A 17852-nucleotide genomic window follows, 5' to 3' on the forward strand; every position below is an offset into this window, starting at 1 on the left:
TTGACTAAAAGAAGTTGTAAAAGTATTGTCACACAGGCTATTTTTTATTTATTTTTTTATTGTACCTCAAACACATGTTACACTGCTTTTTCATTAGCTGGATGTTGATATATAGTTTATTTGGTTAATGGCCATAGCACTTCCTCTGCATGCAGTAAAAAAAAAATGCCATAAAACATTTTTTTATTTTTTTTATTTACATGTTTTCTGTTCATTGTATGACAAACCAAATAAAAACATATTTCTGAAATCTGAAATACTCTATAAATAATTGCTGTGAATGAAATTGGCATGTGCTTGCAGTTTTCCAAAATTGTTGGATAGGCAATATATTCACAACATATTTTATTCAGCTATGCCAAAAATGGTAACTCGAGCATTGAACATCAGTTGTTTTGGTTGCCTTTTGTTTCCCATGCGTCCCATACAAAATGAGGCTCCTTTACATGAAGTATCAAGCATTTAAACTAATAAAAACATAAAGTGAATAAATGTTTGGTAGTTTTTAGCAACATTAATATTGTTTTTGCTAAAATCAATAGAAAAAAGTTACTGTGGGGTGTGAGTAGCAGCCGGAATGGGAGGTTGTATGTTGGACGCAATGGAGTCTAGGGATATGAACTCTGGTCATGCAGAGCACCATGGAGGACTGTTTTGGTATTGTTCGCACTGATTCTGAGCATGTTCAAGAAAAGCCACAAAAACAAACCAAGACTGCACGCCTTCATCTGTACCTGCAGAACCCCAACTCTCAGTTACAGTTACATTGTAGAAGTTTACTTACTGAAGCAGTTAAGAGACGCCCAGTCAATACCATAAAATGTCTAAAGAACAATCTATTCTATGCTATAACTACCTACTCAATACTCACTATAGTTCTCTATTCACAATTATCTCAATCCAACCTACTCACCACAGTTTACAGGGTCCACAGGTGCTAGTTTCTATTAGAGGGGCGGGGCTAACAGTGAGACAGAAAGCCAAAATTTTATTGTAATAGCCAGGTTTCAAGCATAGAGGGCAGTCACTCTTACATTTTTCGAGAGATGAACTAGAATTAATCACCAACACTTCAAAACCAAATACATTTGTTTTCAGAAGTGGTTTAGTAACTTCTTTTTTTAAAATCAGAGTAGTTTTGTGAGAAGCTGAATACAAGCTGCTGCTGCTCTTTGATGTTACAATGGAACCAGAGAACATTAACAAGTTGCTGTTGGGTGTGAGTGAAGTGGTTCTCTTCAACCTTTGGAGTTCTCTCGTTCATCCTGCATGATTGTTTCTATTTGATTTGCCAGGATGAAGAAACATGGCCTATCCTTAAAGTCGTATTCCCAGCACTGCTTTATCAAGCTGCATACCTGGTTTTGGAGGGAGGAACAAAAACAAAAAGCCAACAGTAATATATCAACCCTAAAACATTTGTTGGGCTTAATTATTTTTTAAAAAACTTTTTAAAATATATTATTTAATTTTAAATACCTTTGGTGGACAGTTTGGAGGAACAGGGAGCCTCCAGTTGTTTTTCAGAGCATTTAGAAGAAGCATTGAAATCGATGTTCCTTGTACATTGGGTCCGATTTCCTGCATACAGAGCTAAAAAAACCCAGTTTATTATGAGTACAAAACACGTACAACAAACACTATTGTTGTGAACATCCATTTATTCCATAATGTTACGGAACTTACTCTTTTTGGATTGCAGTTTATGTCACAGTAAGAGAAGAGTTCATGTAGCACGACTCCAAAACTCCAGATGTCAGATTTGTGGGAGAATCTGGACTCACCGATGGACTCTGGGGCATACCTGAGTTAGCAAGAGCATTGGCTTTATACTTTAGCACTGCGTCATACAAAACCTTTGTATTCTTTCATGCGGTTTTATCAACTTGTTCCTCATTTTGAGGATTAGCCTGAAATGGGTTTGTACTTTCTACTTCTTTGGTTATCCTATTGCTTGGAGCTGAAAACTGCAAGCCAATTAATGTACAAACTGAATATTCAGACAACTCACAACCTTTGATTGAATTTAAAGTTACAGAAATGTACCAGAAGATGGGGCTCTCTCCAGGTTGTGTGACACGGTAGTACTCCTTGTCAGATGGAATGACTTTCGTCAGCCCGAAATCAGCAATCTTTACCAGAGAGTCACTGGCTACAAGGATGTTTCTGGCGGCAAGGTCACGATGAACGTAGCGCTGGGTCTGCAAGTGCTCCATACCCTGGAAAAATACAAGAGAGAGTGAAATAACCAACTCCTTCTTCATCTGGTCTCTCTGTTTATGTTTTGAAATTGCCATCTTGTTATGAATAATTTAAACACCATTTTTTGATTTTGTTGGTTAAACATGGGTTTAAACATCAATATATATTTAGTGAAATAAAAGTTGGCTTTATGGTCTATTCTGTAATTATCTAATGACTTGGAAATCCTTTGGGTTGATTAAATATTAATTACCTTGCAGATCTGAAAAGCAAAAAGGAGCATTCGCTTGATGGTAATACTATTCCTGTGGTTCTCCATGTAGCCAATGAGGCTGCCGTAGGGCAGGTACTCCATCACCAAGCTCATAGTGAGCCGGCCTGGAAATACAAAACCAGGGTTCAGAAACAAATGCAGAAACAATAATGTTACTAAAGGCAGGCATACACTGTGCAATTTTTCCAATTGTACTGAACTCAAATTATGCGACTCCATTGCAGAGTCTGAATGTGCGCAGCTCAAGATTCATGTTCTCACATTATACGAACCGACACTCTGACACGACCTGTCTGCTCACATTGTACGTTCAACACGACACGTCGTCGTCTCGTTTCTGGAAATGCAAATTAGGAGAAGAAGAACTCTGAAGCATCACCATTAAAAGAGAAGAAGAAGAAGAACCTGGAAGTGGAAAGACACTCGCAAATCTCTGCAAAAAGAGCTTCAAAAAAGAAAAGGCGGCGATGAGATGGACCAGGAACTAGTTGGATAAAAGTTGACATTATGGTCTGTCAATTTTACAGCAGTCCTACAGTGTCTGCACATGCGCAGTGTGAAAGTTTGAAGTAAGCGAGTCCGTGGCACTGCTTCAACAGTGCGATATCCTCACGAGGGGCGACCAGGATTTCAAACATGTTTGATTTTCTTATGACCATGACAATTGCGGATCGAGACCTGGTCGTGAGTTGTTAATCGCTTCTTGTGACCCCATGTATACTACACAATGCATGACACAAGATTTAGCAGAGTCTCGGCCCAATCCCAAAATTAGACGTACGAGTGAAAAATCGGCTCAAAATGGGCCAAAAATCGCACAGTGCATCCCCGCCTTAAAGCACTCCGGTCAGGATTTGAACAAACAGTTCTGTCTGTCTGTCAGTCCAACAAGTTTCTTCTGAAGATTATTGAGTGTTTTCTTCTGTCTTTGTTCTCACCCATGCTGTAGCATACGCCTCTGTATTTAACGATGTAGTCACAGTGTAACGCACTCAGTGTCTTCACCTCCTTCTGGAAGTCTTCCAGTGTCGAATGCTTGTTGGGCTGCAGCTTTTTAACAGCTACCAGCTCACCAGTGTTATCACCCATTGGGTCATAACAACAGAGCTCAACAGTCCCAAAGTTTCCCTGAAGAAAATTAAATTCACAGAGTCAAGTGTTGATCGTTAGATTCGAAAGCTTTGAGGAATAGATTTTTAGTATCCAGTCTGTGGTGTCCCACTTACTTTTCCCAGCAAGCTGACGTATCGCAGATGTCTCTCCTCTAATAAGGTCTCGTCCTGTGATACAGGGCTGAGGTCCTGAGGTCTGGGGCTCTGTGCTACAGGCTCAGTGGAGTGAAGTATCTCATAATCTATCATGAAAAAATACAGGACATAATTGGTAAAATACATGATGATTTACAGTGGAGTGAAGAAACTTTACTCCAAAATACTATTTTTCAAAATAATTATTACTCAAGTCATTTTAGAAGGTTAAGTGATTACTTCTTCTAAAAGCAGCATTTTATGGAAACAGAAGTTATGGTGAGTTGCCATTGTTTCTTATCTTAATAGAAAGCTATCCAACCCAAATAAAAACCGGTCAACATATGTCATTTTATGCATTGAACTCCATTGGGATTTAATTCTATTTTGGATAATTTGTGAAAATAAAATAATTATAAGGTGAACTACAGCCCCCTTTTTAACCTTTAACACCGAATACCTGGATAATATCTGGTTATCAAGATCTGATCTCTGAATTTTATCCACTCACACTTATTGATAAAAGCAACCTAAGTAAAGTTCTGATGCATGCTATTACCTGAGGTGATGAGACTGTTGAGCTGACGGATGATACAGCGACAAGAAGGTCTGAAATCTGCCTGGTAGTCCATGCAGTGATTGATCAGATCGGCCAGCTCTGCCCACTGGGAGGGAGGCAGCCGCTGGAAAGTCTCGTAAAAGCGACGCTTCTGTAGAAAAAGATGACAGCAGTAGTGATCGACTGAGTGAATGTCAGGATAGGATTGATGATCATTTTTAGTCTTTTCAATCTCATGTATTAAACGTACGACCTCGTGATTGTTCTATAAGTGTTTTTCAAAACATGCATTTGTAAACTGTGGGGGCATCATGTATGATGATATGAATATTTGTTGATGAATTAACGACAGTGGCCACGGTTACATGATGTTTTTCAATTCGGAATGTTATTTGGAAATTAAATTATTTGGAATTAAAGTGTTGTGCTTTGTGTTTACATGGAAATAGTAATTTCGAATTGAGGTTTACATAAAAAAATAGTTTATCTGGCTTTATTTTTTCTGTCTGGGGGTTGGGAAGGGTTCTGATTGGATGGGGTGACACATCACGTCTATCGGGAAAAAACACACAACAAACCTCTTGTTTTCAGCTACAACATAGAAAACACCATGAGAACTGTTTTCACTTTTGTTTTTATTGTAGTTTTGAAGCAGCAGCTCGACAATAACATGGTTTCGCTTTGCTCTGCGGAGCAGAAGAAGAAGAAGATAGATAGAGCAACAGAAAAGGGAGCTAGAAGTCCGTACTTTGGTTACTCAAAGCCAGAGTTTAATGCAACAGCTGTTCTACCTCCACTATACAGTATGTTGAGTGAAAAACGAACTTTATGAACTTTCTGTGAATGTCCGCATGTTTATGCTTCCGTCCATTCACTCTTTTCATTATATCCATGTCTTCTAACACGCTTATTAAATGAATAGTCTTGGCTGGAGTCCGAGCGGCCATCCTATGTCGTCACCAGCGCATCATTTCGGTAATTCGTGCATGCGCAGAACGACCGGAACTAACGTGAAGGGGAATTAGGTGTTTACAAGAAAGAGGAATCATTTAATTTGGAATTAAAATAGGAATAAACCACCCACCTTATTCGGATTTAAGTTTAATTTGGAATTAAATCAGCATCAGGTATTAAGTGTTACCAAATTCCATTTAAAGAGGATTTAACTTTTATTCTGAATTAAAGAGGAATTAAAGCTCCCATGCAAACGTGGCCAATGATGCCCTAACTCAATTTGTTTGGGGGGAATAACTAAAACCGATTTAAGGTATAAAGTCAGAGGTTTAGGCAACACATGGGTCCGGAAACAACAATGTGCCTTCAAAAAACACTGATCTAGAACCATTTTAGTACATATTAAACCCATAGTCTAGGACAGGGGTGCTCAAGTCCAATTCCAATTCTGAATATTGAATATGTTTAGATATTTCTTTGCTCCAACACACCTGAATCTAATCATGATTTAATCATGCAGCTCAACAGAAAGCCTGATAACGAGATAACCTTGACAATCAGGAGTAGTGAACCAGGGTAGCATCTTAAACATGCTGGATGAGGGGGTCTCCAGGCCTGACCTGGTGGGCACCCCTTATTCTGATTTAGAGTGTCTTTGCAAGATATGCATTACTTCCTATTCATAAAAAATTCCTGCAATGAAGTGTCTATAGTTTAAAGGTACGTAACTAGTGTAAATCTCATGATTTGCAACATAAATTTCTAATGGATGAAGTGGTTTAGAACATGATGAGCAAGACCATGTTTAACAGTTCATTGAATGATAATGTGTATTATATTTATTTATAAATAAATACATGTATTTTTTAGCTTTATTTATTCATTGTGCAATTTATTCATTTGGCAATTTCACTGGACTTGCTTGCTTGACAAATTGTTTCAATATTCTAGTTTTATGTTCTCTCAGTGTTAGTCTCAGCTAACAAAAGGCTGAAAGTACATCCTGAAAGTAGCACATCACTACTGGCACTATTAGCACAATCCTGTGGTATTAAACAAGTACCAAACAATTTCTTCATTGTTGTAGACTGGTCAGTTTGGTGCCCGGGTCACTTGGGAGAAAGAAAAACAACCGGTACCTCTTTCAGGTTATAGCCTTTGAGCGGGGAGTTTCCATTGTTGAAGACTTCCCATACAGTGGCGCCAAAGCTCCACTTATCACACTCCAGGGTCAAGTTCTCTGAAGATATCAGCACTTCAGGTGCCACCCAAGGGATTCTGTCCAAGAGGACTGGAGAAAAAATAGAAAAATGAGCCATCTGAGATTGTTCAGAGCAACACATTCACAGTAGCACATGCAATCATTGATTAACATTTTTTCTTGGCTTCTCTCACCATGCTTGCCCAGCATTGCCAGGCTAATGCCCGGGTCACTCAGCTTGATGAACGGTGAGATGCCCTGTGAGGAATCGCCTTCTCTGGCCAGTAGCAGATTTTTGGCACAGATATTTCCGTGAACAATGTTTTTTTCCTCCTATATCACAATCAGAGTGCATGTTATTGCAGAGTCATACAGTGACTCTTTTCAGATCCAGTGTTAGCCTGTAGTGCTTTCCTTCGTCAAAGAAGTTAAGAGATTAATATAACATCTTACCAGAAAGTTGAGGGCAGAAGCAAGCTGTTTGGCCACATCCAGTTTCCAGCTCACTGACACAGTTTTGCCTCTTTTCAGGTAAAGGTCAAGGGCCCCATACTTGACAAACTCTTGTACCATGATGTCTGCAAGGAACAGAACATTTGGTTTCTATGGCTGCACTTAAAACCATCCACATGGTCTGAAACAATCTGACTAGGGCTCTACAATGGTTTGTAATTAATATCATTGTCTATTGTTTTGAATTTTTGCCTCATCTTTTACAGACTAAATGTTCAATCCTACTGTCAACATACTTTTTTCTCCGTGAACACTGACACCATACACAAGAAGCAGATGTTTGTGGGAAATCTGACTCATCAAGCTGGCAGATTCAAAGAATGACTGTGAAGGAAATAAGGCACAGGTCTCAATTAGAACAATATTTATGTAAATCATCACAGATTTGATAAGTTCATGTGCAAGATCCTAACCTCCCAGCAGTTCTTGTGACATGCATCCAGTTCTTTCAGAAGGACTTCTGTGCAGTGCTTCTCTCCATCGCGGATGTCAGTGCGATAACCTTTATAAATGCGGGTGAATGAGCCTTGTCCAAGGCTTTCATCCTTACAGCAGCAATAAATGTACAAGAATATTACTATCTTAACCTCCTTTGGTTCATTTTATTCATGAAATATTTGGAGATGCATCTGATAATGTCTAGTTTGTATTAATGGGCTGTTGCAGACAGTGTCATGCAGCAAACTTACCCATTTCAAGTCTTCATATTTGATTGTGTGAAACTGGATGTGACTGAATTTGTTTCTTTCTGGTGTTGGAGACCCTTGAGCCTCTACAGAGCTGCTGGTGCGCATGATGATCAAATTGGTGAGCTCTTAAGAATAGAAAAATATAAATAGCTTTAGGTAATAAAAAGTTAAATCAGGACGCACAAAACATTTTTTTATTTTCTTGCTAAATCACTTCACATTGCTTACAAGCTGCAAACACTATTAATAATGCTGTTTGCATGACCAAAAAGATGAATGTGATAGTGCACACATTTAAAGTTTACATTCAGCACCTTTAGGTCGAGGAGGGCAGCAGTGTCCTAACTTGACAGGTACATCAGCCAGCAGTAGCTTGTTGTGTTGATAGTAGCTGGTGAGGCATTTCAGACTGGAAAATGTTTTCTTGACACCAGGAATGCTGTAGGGCCCGTTCTTAATAATGCGACAGTCTTTATAATCAAGTCCAAGTGGAGTCTGCAAGATGAGATTATACAGGAATCAGAAATCCACGACAAAATTATATAACTTGGTTTGGACAAACTGCTATGCCATCAGTCAATAATACCAACCCATATACAGTATGCAAAAATATATTATTTCTAAATAGTACTTTACTTTAACTAAATCCCAAGGTTTGGCTGGAAATCCAATAAATTCACAATTCTCTCAATCCGACCTACTTGCAACAGATCGCAGAGTCAACAGGCGCTAGTTTTCAAATGAGGGGCAGAGCTTACAGTGGTGGTTTGTGATGTAAGAAGCCACCAAAACGCCATAAACCAACCATTCTCAGCCAATAGCAAAACCTATCTGCAATAGCCAGGTTTCAACGTATAAAGGCCAGCCACTCTTACATTTTACAAAATATGCCAAATTGAAATACTTGTCAAGAGTTGGACAATAATAAATCAACAACATTTCTTCATACCAAAATACCTTTGTTTTCAGGATTTTTGGGGTTTAGTTACTCTGTAAGTAAAATTATCAATTGTTCTGATGCATCTGAGTGATTTTAGAAAATGACATACTTGTTTTATGTATTTATTTATGAAAACATGATGTAGGAATAAAGCAAATCAGTTTTTGACTCTCCTGTGGGTCCTAAATTAAACTTATTTTGGGATTTTATTTTCACTGCTTTCATTTTATGAACGAGAGCCAACATTAGCATCACTTTGCCTAATATTTTATCTCGATATTCAACCTATAGTAAAAAAGACACGAGAGCCTTAAAATCTTACTATTCAGTTTTCCTGGATCCAAGGACAGATTTTGTCATTTAAAGAGTGACTAAGATTGACTGAGAATTAGCTCCTACACCTTTCTAAAGCAGGACAAGCTCACTCCTGCTAGTTTAATGCCTTCCATCAGATATGAGAGAAACCTGTGAGAAACCCACTGTGTACACCTGACCTCATCCTCCTGTCACGACGGACATCAGTGTCTGATCACCAAGTGAGGTAAGTCGCATACACATTGTTTTTGATATTATAATTTTTAAATAATTAGCTTGACAATACTATTTTTTTAAGGCATTTATCAAAATCCATTGAAAGATTTCTTAAAATCGTAGATTTGTTTTTCTGTTTCTCAGTCATAGAAAGCTGAGATCTTTCTATTAGTTGATTAATGGGATGGGCTGCCGTGTCCATGATGTACCCTCTCCCTTTGAGAGCTGGAAATACAGTAGGTAACAACAGATCCCCATCACCATTAATGAATGAATGAATAAAGTAATCTGATGTAGTTTCAAATAATTACCTGAATACAAACAGTGAGAAAGAAGTTGTTGTAAGTCTTTGGACTTTGTCTCAGAACGAAAGCTCCACCTTTGTGACCAGACTTTTTGAGCTTGTTGACTGCAAACTCTGATCTGATCAAACAAAAATATCAAAAAAATAAGCATAATTGTGTTTGTCAATGTTGACACCAATTTTAACGTTGATAATCATTCACATGATGGGGCCGTGATAGTGGTTTTCAAGGCCTTCTAGAAGACTTGGAGGGGCAATGTCCTGGCAGAAGAAGTGGCTCGAGTCTGTTGTCAGCCTAAAGTATCCGTCAACAAGTGACACGAATGAGATGGCTTCTTTCAGACTTTGAAACATAGCTTCCTGTCATGATAATAACAAATAATTTGGTACATTTTTTACAACAATGTAAATATGTTAAAAATGACATGAACTTTATTAACATGTAAATGGTCTCCTACCATGCATCTGTCGTCCTTACGTGTAATTGTCACTATTCTGTTGTCTTGGAGAACCTTTTCGTGGGACACCCTCTTTATACTAATGTCAATGATTTCACTAAAATCACAGAAGGTCCGCCATTGCTGAAAGAGAAGAAGTTTTCTTAAAGATACTGTATTAACTCTCAGGATCAAATACTGTTTTCACTTACATGCTCACAGTTATGGCGCATTTCCACTGGCGGTATCTGCTCTACTTGGCTCGACTCTACTCTCTTTTTGCATTTTTACCCTGGGGAAAAAGTACCTCCTCCGTGGTACTTGGTGTTGCCTTTTTTAGTACTTTCTATTTTTTGAGGTTCCAAAAAAGGCAGCCCTGGTCTCAAAATGTGTCGTCGGCTCACAGCAGACACTGATTGGGTCTGAGAATCATCAGAGCCATCACCTCACGCACAGATAGGAAGCATTTGGCTACCATTGATTTTTGTTGGTGTTCTTGTGAGTCTAGCAGTTTCGTGCTCAAAGAAAACGCTCCGGAAAAACAGTATCAGGCCCTGAAAGCGAGGAGTGCGGAGCCGTGTAGAGCCGATATAACCAATGGAAACACGCCACAAGCATGCTTTTACCTGGGCTTCTCCTGTATGACAGCTGGCACTGGTTTGAATGCCCGTCTCGCCGTTGACTTTCACATAAGAGAAAGTTGACATTGATTGGGAGGAGGAATGATTGACAAGGAAAGTTTCACTTCCCAAAGATGGCACAACACCGGCTAATTCAATCAGGTAATTGAGTTTCAAGCTGCAGTCATCAACTGAGCAGCTGCTGAGCTTCTTTAAGAAACGTTTGAGGATGTTTCGAATCCGAAACCGATCCAGGCGGTTTCGCCTTTGAATGTCTTGCCGGTGGGTTTTAGGTAAGCATGACTTGTAGCTGCACAAAGAGAAGTGAGGTTTGGAAATCAATTGTCCATTTATATTTCATTATAAACATCACTTTTTCTTTAGAAAATGACAGTTTCAAATGAAAGCTTGTAAATAGGTGAGATGGGTGGTTTTAAAGCTTCAGACATGTCAAGTTTAACTTGTTTCATCACATAGTGTGTACCGAAGTATTTACATTTACCTGACGGTCTTGAAAAGCTCCTGCACACTTTGGTGTCGCTCTTTCGCGATCCTCCACAAGTCCAAGACTGCAAGGCTAAGACACTCATCTTGAGCACTTAAAGATGGAGACACTCCTGCCTCACTTTCAATAAAGTCACTTCGCATCTAAGCAACAAATATCAGTGGCAGGTCAGTCTTTTATACAGTATGTCCATTAGGCAAACTCATATTAGACCCTACATTTGGAGTGATGGTGTAATTAGAAAATAACAGGTTAATATTTTTAAAATGTATCCAGGCATAAAAAAGTGTGAATATGGTCATACACAGAAAGACTTCAAGAGTTATAAAACAAACTTAGCTCTTTAAACAAACTTAGAAAAATGATAGAAAAACAAATCACTCTAATTTTAAACCCAAACGCTTTTGCAGTTCTTCAAGGTTCAAGGTTTTTTATCATCATTTTCATGTTTCCATGAAAACAACATTAGAATGAGCTCTAATTAATTACCAGGATTTTTTATATATATATAAAAAAGAAAATCTTTGTCGTAATTCAAAGTTTTTTCAATTCAAGCCCAAAAAAAGGGATGTAGCCTAAATACACGCATGAGAGAAAAAAGATATATTTACCTGAGCAAAAAGATAATCAATGACACTGCAGTCCAACACGGGACTGATTTTGTCTCTGGTCATACTGTAGCGGTACGATGTCCGCGCTCCCTGTCCGAACCAGTTCTCAAAGAAAAACCTTCACATGCAAAAAAACCCCATAATTTAGTTAAGCCTCCACCTGTGATAACTCCCTGATACATCCTACCCTAAAGGAATCATTGCATCCATTTATAACATGAAAGTATAACTAAAAGTGGGACGACACACTGAGTTCACCATCCATGAACTACATGTATCAGCTCCCTCAATTTAAACTCACTCACCTCACTCGAAAGTGAACGTGTATGTTTTCATCAGCGTCAAACATGTGTGAAGGAGGATACCAAAATGAGAGATCAGTGGATGCCAAACCAAAGAGACTGAGATGTACAGGGAGGATTCCTGAGGATGGAGATTGTTTCAGAGTTATTCAATAAACTCAAGTCATTTCAACCCAATTACACACTGATCAGCCCCAACATTTTAAACTGCCTGGCTGTCAAGGCATGAACTTTCGACCTCTGATGGTTAGTTTGAAGCTTTAGCATCTCCCGCCTTTCATTTTGAGTCTATGTGGATCACACTTGTTGTTCCTGTTCATTGTGTTGATGTTTGATTGAATTATATCTTGGGACAATTGCAGGCCATGTCATGTCCTTAAACTTCATTTTGTGTTCCTCATGTTGGGAGTAACTAGTTATTTTTGTAATATATTACAGTAATATATTCCTTTTTGAAGTACCTCAGTAGTGTAAAGCGTTACAAAAGTGAAAAGTGGTAATATATTACTAGTTACAATTAAAGTAACTCAGTAACATGCATATTTAATTTAAGTGCATATTTGCTTTGTTTTCTCACTGTTTGCAATTATTTGAGGAAAAAATGATGATCATTATAGTTAAATATAACTTATGGGGAACAAAAAGAGCTTTCTGCTCCTGAAACAGCAGAAGTATTTGAAACAAAACTTAGACCGATGTTATTCGAACACTATCAGTGTGATAGAATTAGTGTTCTGGACCAAAAGTAACTCAAAGTAGTGTAACTCAGTTACATTTTAAAAAACAGTCATATTGTAATACAAATAAATTAAATTTTTATCCCAGTAACTAGTAATATAAATATCATACAAGTTTAGAGTAACTTACCCAACACTGTTACTCATATACCATTCCTGACAAGTTTGCTTTGTGGTGCTTTGTGAATCACAGGTCACTTATGAAAGGTGCACAAAGCAAATTTGTGACTAATTGCAATGAACCGTGCATTTTCACACAGTTCCATCAATACCTCCAGTAAAATTTCCAGGAATTTGCATAAAAAATAACAACAGAAAAACAGCTCAGTGGCTGAGTTTGACTATTTTAGAGAATTTAGAAAGATATTAAACTGTGCCAAAATCTTTTCTACAAACAGCGTTAAAGTTTTAGTCAGGGTTTTAGAAATTCAAAGGTCTTACCACATTTTTCCCCTGCTTGAATGCAGACACTTTCTGTTGATATTTGACCAGGGGGGAGGATTAATGTTGTTGCATCTCTCAGGCCAGGGATGAAGTAGAGGTGTACTTGCAATCTGAAGGATGAACTAGAACTGGACCTCTGGCTGTCTCCTCTGTCTCTGAGGACCAGAGGTGTTGACTCCTCCTCACCCTCCATGAACCAGTCTAATAATACAGCCAAAAACTAAGTAGCAAACAATACATTGTGATTTTTACTCCTTTACAAACTTTTTTACTTATCAAAACCTTATTGATATTCAAGGTACTATGTCATCAGCATATAACATATAATGATTTCTTACCCAACCATTTGATAAATATACCTAATATAAAAGCTTTTTTTGGACTTAAAAATGAAAATAGTTTATGTAATCTTATCAAGATATCCATTTAGTGATGATATACTTACAGTTTCAGTGACGACGGTGAAAATATTGAGTGACTTCAGTAATGTAGCAGGTTGTTCATACTAAATAGTAAATGTCCTCAACTCAATCACTCTTTCTCTGAACAAAAATGTTCTTCTCTGACACTTTCACGCGCTGTGTGGGTTGGCAGGAAGTTCAGGAGGGTTTCCTGGTTCAGACGAGCAGATCATAAAAAACACTGAATATGTTCATGCTTATCACAATATTTTGGGCAAAAATTGAGAAGAAAACATTTCATCTTTTCAATATTTTTTATATTGTCTTGCCAATCGCAATATTAAAAAAAATGATTATTACATGGAAACGTAAAACTAAAGAGACAAAATAGAATTTTTGAAATAACTCAAATAGCAAAATATTTTCTTGAAGAAATATCTGTCAACGAGTGATGCCAAGTTTTCTAGTTAGTAGTACAGTACTTCAGTGGTTGTAGAATGCTTTGTGACTTTTCTGTAGTTGTGCTCAGTTTCATTATTTAAACTTGCCTGACATTACGAGAAAACAGAACCAGAGGACAGCCAGTTTCTCTCTTGAGCTCTCAGTTTCCTGTTATAGCCTCGTGAAAACCACACACTGAACTCTTTCAGGTTACTCTGTTTTTTGTTTGTTTTTGTTTTGGAGAAGTTATAAACATTATGGAATTCACTTTTATATTATTTGTTTTTTATTATTTTACAGACGGAAAGGTTGTTTTGGAGAATGAAAGCATTAAATGTTATTCAAAAGAGACATCACATACATTTACAGTGCACGCTGATTGAGCAACATTATTGGTTGTTGTGACTTTGTTACATAAAGGTGATCAATACTGCCTCTGACCTAGATGGTTGTGGGTTTGAATGTAATTTTTACGTCATGATTCTTTCATTTATTTATATAACAGGTGCGTGTCTTTACTATTTCTCAATAGAGTTTTGTTGAACTCTGTGAACAGTGACATTAAAGACACTGTGTTTTGAAACTGATTGCTAATCTTTTACTGATAAAGTTTCTATTATCTGATCTAACCTAAAAAAAATATATGTTTTTTACAGCATTACAGCATGGCACTCTGTTCTCCTTGGTTAACTGGCCAACTGTCGATTGTCTCACTTGGTTTGTGACCTTTAAAATCACTTGAAATAAAATCAGATGAAAAAGTCAAGTTTAAATATCCGGACAGCCTGCACAAAAACAGTGTGAGCACTCAACAAGTGGTTTACATTTCTGTAGGAGAAATGTAAAAAACATAAACAGGTAATTGGTAAAAAAAAAAAAATAAATAAATAAAAAATGACATACAGTACATTACAGGGCAAACACAAATAGAAAACCACTCAAACTCCAATCTCGAGATGATAGTGGGAGGAAACGAGAGTACTCGGGGGGGGAAAAAACCCTTATAAGCAGAGGGAAAACATGCAAACTTGACACAGGAACAACCTAGATAACACCCCAGGGTGTTGAATGAAGGACGTGCTATAACCAACACAGCACTTTGCTGTCCCGGCAATAGCCATTTGCAAAGTAAAACCAAGATAAAAAGAACATTATACATTCAATTCAATTCAACTTTATTTATCTAGCGCAAACTACAATAGTCATCTCATAGCGCTTATTAAAATATAAAATTCTTAAGAAAAAACCCAACATATCCACATAAACAATCTTTTAACAGGAAGAAATCTCCAGCAGAACCAGGCTCAGAGGTGGCAGCCTTCTGCCTCAACTGGTTGGGGTTAGTGGATAGAAAGAGGAGAACAGAACAGGATAGAGAGATAGAACATCAGTGTGTCCCAGTGTAGTTGAGCCACAAATCACAGATCAGGAACTGCCAGCTCCAGCGTCAAGACACCTGAAACAGAAAAGAGAGAGAAGGGCAAGAAGAAATCACAGACTGCAGAAAAACATGATACAATTTTAGCAGGTCAGCCCACACGGAAACACTTGGTGCCAGACTATGTGTGAGTGGAATGAGAATGAGTACGTAAATGGTGTGTATGCAGTGTAGTGGGCATACTACAGGGGTCAGAAGTGGGGGATGAACTACAACCCCATCATGACTGTGTCTGTCTAGACAGCACCTGTTGGAGGACTATGTGTAGAAGGAATGCTCTTGAATGGCAAGGGTCAGGTGCGGGAGATGAGACCACATCTTAATCACATTACCCGCATCCATCCGTCATCGGTCTCATCCGGTGTGGGGACGAGTCTGCCTTCAGACGGGAGGTGGAACAGCTGGCTCTCTGGTGCAGGCAGAACCATCTGAAACTGAACCCGCTCAGACTGTGGAGATGACAGTGGACTTCAGGAGGAATCCCCCCCCCCCCACACTCCCCCCCTTACTATTCCGAATAGCAAAGTGGCTACTGTGGACTCTTTCAGGTTCCTGGGATCCACAATCTCACAGGACATGAAGTGGACCTCCCACATAGACACAACCAGGAAAAAGGCACAGCAGAGGATGTACTTCCTGCGTCAGCTGATGAAGTTCAACCTGCCTCAGGAACTGCTGTTTATGTTCTACACCTCCATCATTCAGTCTGTTCTGTGCACCTCCATCACTGTCTGGTTTGGATCTGCAACCAAACTAGACAGACAGACTACAATGGATAATCAGGACTGCTGAATAGATCATTGGTGTCGATCTGCCCTCCATCCAAGACTTATACCTGTCCAGGGTCAGGAAATGGGCAGATAACATCACTGCAGACCCCTCATACTCTGCACACAATCTGTTCAAACTCCTCCCCTCCAGCAGACGCTACAGATCACTGTACGCCAAAACAACCCGCCATAAAAACAGTTTCTTCCCCCAGGCTGTCACTCTGATCAACACTAAACAGTCAAAGAGTATCAGACCTGTTTCTGTGAAATAACCCTGGAACTAAACATGTAATAACTCTGGAACAATTTATCACTGAGAATGTTCATGTACATATTATTTAATTTAAATGTTCACCTGCACTACTCATCACATGCACTACTGCACTATTATCTTATTATTATTATTATTATTATTATTATTATTATTATTATTATTATTATTATTAGTAATATTATTTTTATTATTATCTTATCTTGTTATATTATTTTATTTAGTTTTGCACATATTAGTCTAACTACTGTTTATATTTATGTTTATATATATTTTTTTTCTAGTTAATTGTTATAATTTAATGTTTACAATATTAGAGAGAGCACAGTTCACCAAGTCAAATTCCTTGTGTGTATAACATACATTACATGGCCAATAAAGTTGATTCTATTCTATTCTATTCTATTCTATCCATCACCAATTCAGTTTGAATGTAATGTTGGTGTTCTAATATAGAATTTGAGTTTTTAGTTCCCTTAGTACATTTGATAACTAAGGATGGAAATTACTCTAGCTATTACTATAATCCTTTCTATGTATTGTCCCCTCAAAAAATCTGAAGATTAAATTTTTTCCGATTTTTCCGAGGTCGAGGTGTTAATCTGATAGCACACATTATGGGAAATCCAACAACAAACAAACAATTGTAGAATACATGACCTGGCACGTCTGGGGTTCTGCAGTGATGTAACAGCATGTCACACGTGTTGGGGCATGCACAGTAGACCCTGGAACTTTATGCATGCTGTTAGCCACGTTGCTCTTTTTAGATTGTGTTTTACATTAAACAAATTGTTAAGACAAGCCATAAAATATATCGTCTGCTGCTCAATGCAGCTAAAGACAGAAAACACATAGTGTCAGAAGTTATAAGCGGATAAAGATGGAAAATTTGCCACGATCGGACTGCAAAACACCTTCCTATGCTGAAGCCTGGAGACCTGATGTCTCTCATGGACATCATCCCAGGCACCTGAAGTCAAGAATGATGTTACAGCCCTGGCACCTTTTCTACCATGTTCCCTGTTTCTCTTCCCCTGCCTGTTGGCGTTTGTGGGGTGTGGCCCATCATCTTTTGGACAGCCCACCTCTTCCTGGTTCCAGCCCTTATCCAACCTGGTTCCTCAGCTTCCTCCCATTTCCAATCAACACAGCCTTTAAGAACCCTGGGTTTCCTATTCCAGCTGCCAGATTGTTTACTTATCTATGTGGAATCTTGTTGGCCAATTATCTTCTAAAAGATTTCTAAGAACGAGGAAAGATTTTCTACACAATAGTTTTCAGACCCTTTTCATAATCAGTTATTTGTTCTCCTCTCTTCCAGTTTTCTGCCTGTCTGCCTGCCACCGCATTGGGAGTCACTCCCTCCATCAGTCAATAAACTCTTTGGAACCCACTTTGGTCATCTGTTGTGTTGCTCTTGGGTCCGCTTGGGGGATACTATGACTAAGGAAGAATGGA

General features: G+C 38.3%; 1 protein-coding gene across 2 annotated transcripts; it reads right to left on the reverse strand.

The window, feature by feature from the left end:
* Positions 1–280: 280 nt before the first annotated feature.
* Positions 281–13657, reverse strand: LOC114462144 (tyrosine-protein kinase JAK2-like). 2 transcript variants are annotated; one of them, XM_028444811.1, is made up of 24 exons: positions 13516–13657; positions 13068–13290; positions 11893–12010; positions 11588–11705; positions 10974–11119; positions 10478–10781; positions 9873–9995; positions 9617–9774; positions 9422–9533; positions 7954–8134; positions 7640–7764; positions 7364–7495; positions 7187–7274; positions 6891–7015; positions 6632–6770; positions 6376–6527; positions 4283–4433; positions 3703–3830; positions 3415–3604; positions 2456–2580; positions 2047–2219; positions 1687–1804; positions 1480–1593; positions 281–1358 (listed from the first exon to the last, which is right to left on the reverse strand). In XM_028444811.1, the coding sequence occupies exons 2-24, from the start codon at positions 13261–13263 to the stop codon at positions 1239–1241; spliced, it is 3336 nt and encodes a 1111-aa protein (XP_028300612.1). In that variant the 5' UTR covers positions 13264–13290; positions 13516–13657; the 3' UTR covers positions 281–1238. The 2 variants fall into 2 exon arrangements, with proteins under 2 accessions (XP_028300612.1, XP_028300613.1); XM_028444812.1 differs by having other exon boundaries at positions 13068–13271; positions 13516–13650.
* Between the last annotated feature and the right edge of the window lie 4195 nt (positions 13658–17852).

The sequence above is a fragment of the Gouania willdenowi genome, chromosome 4 (assembly GCF_900634775.1).
Source record: "Gouania willdenowi chromosome 4, fGouWil2.1, whole genome shotgun sequence".
In the NCBI taxonomy this organism is placed as follows: domain Eukaryota; kingdom Metazoa; phylum Chordata; class Actinopteri; order Blenniiformes; family Gobiesocidae; genus Gouania; species Gouania willdenowi.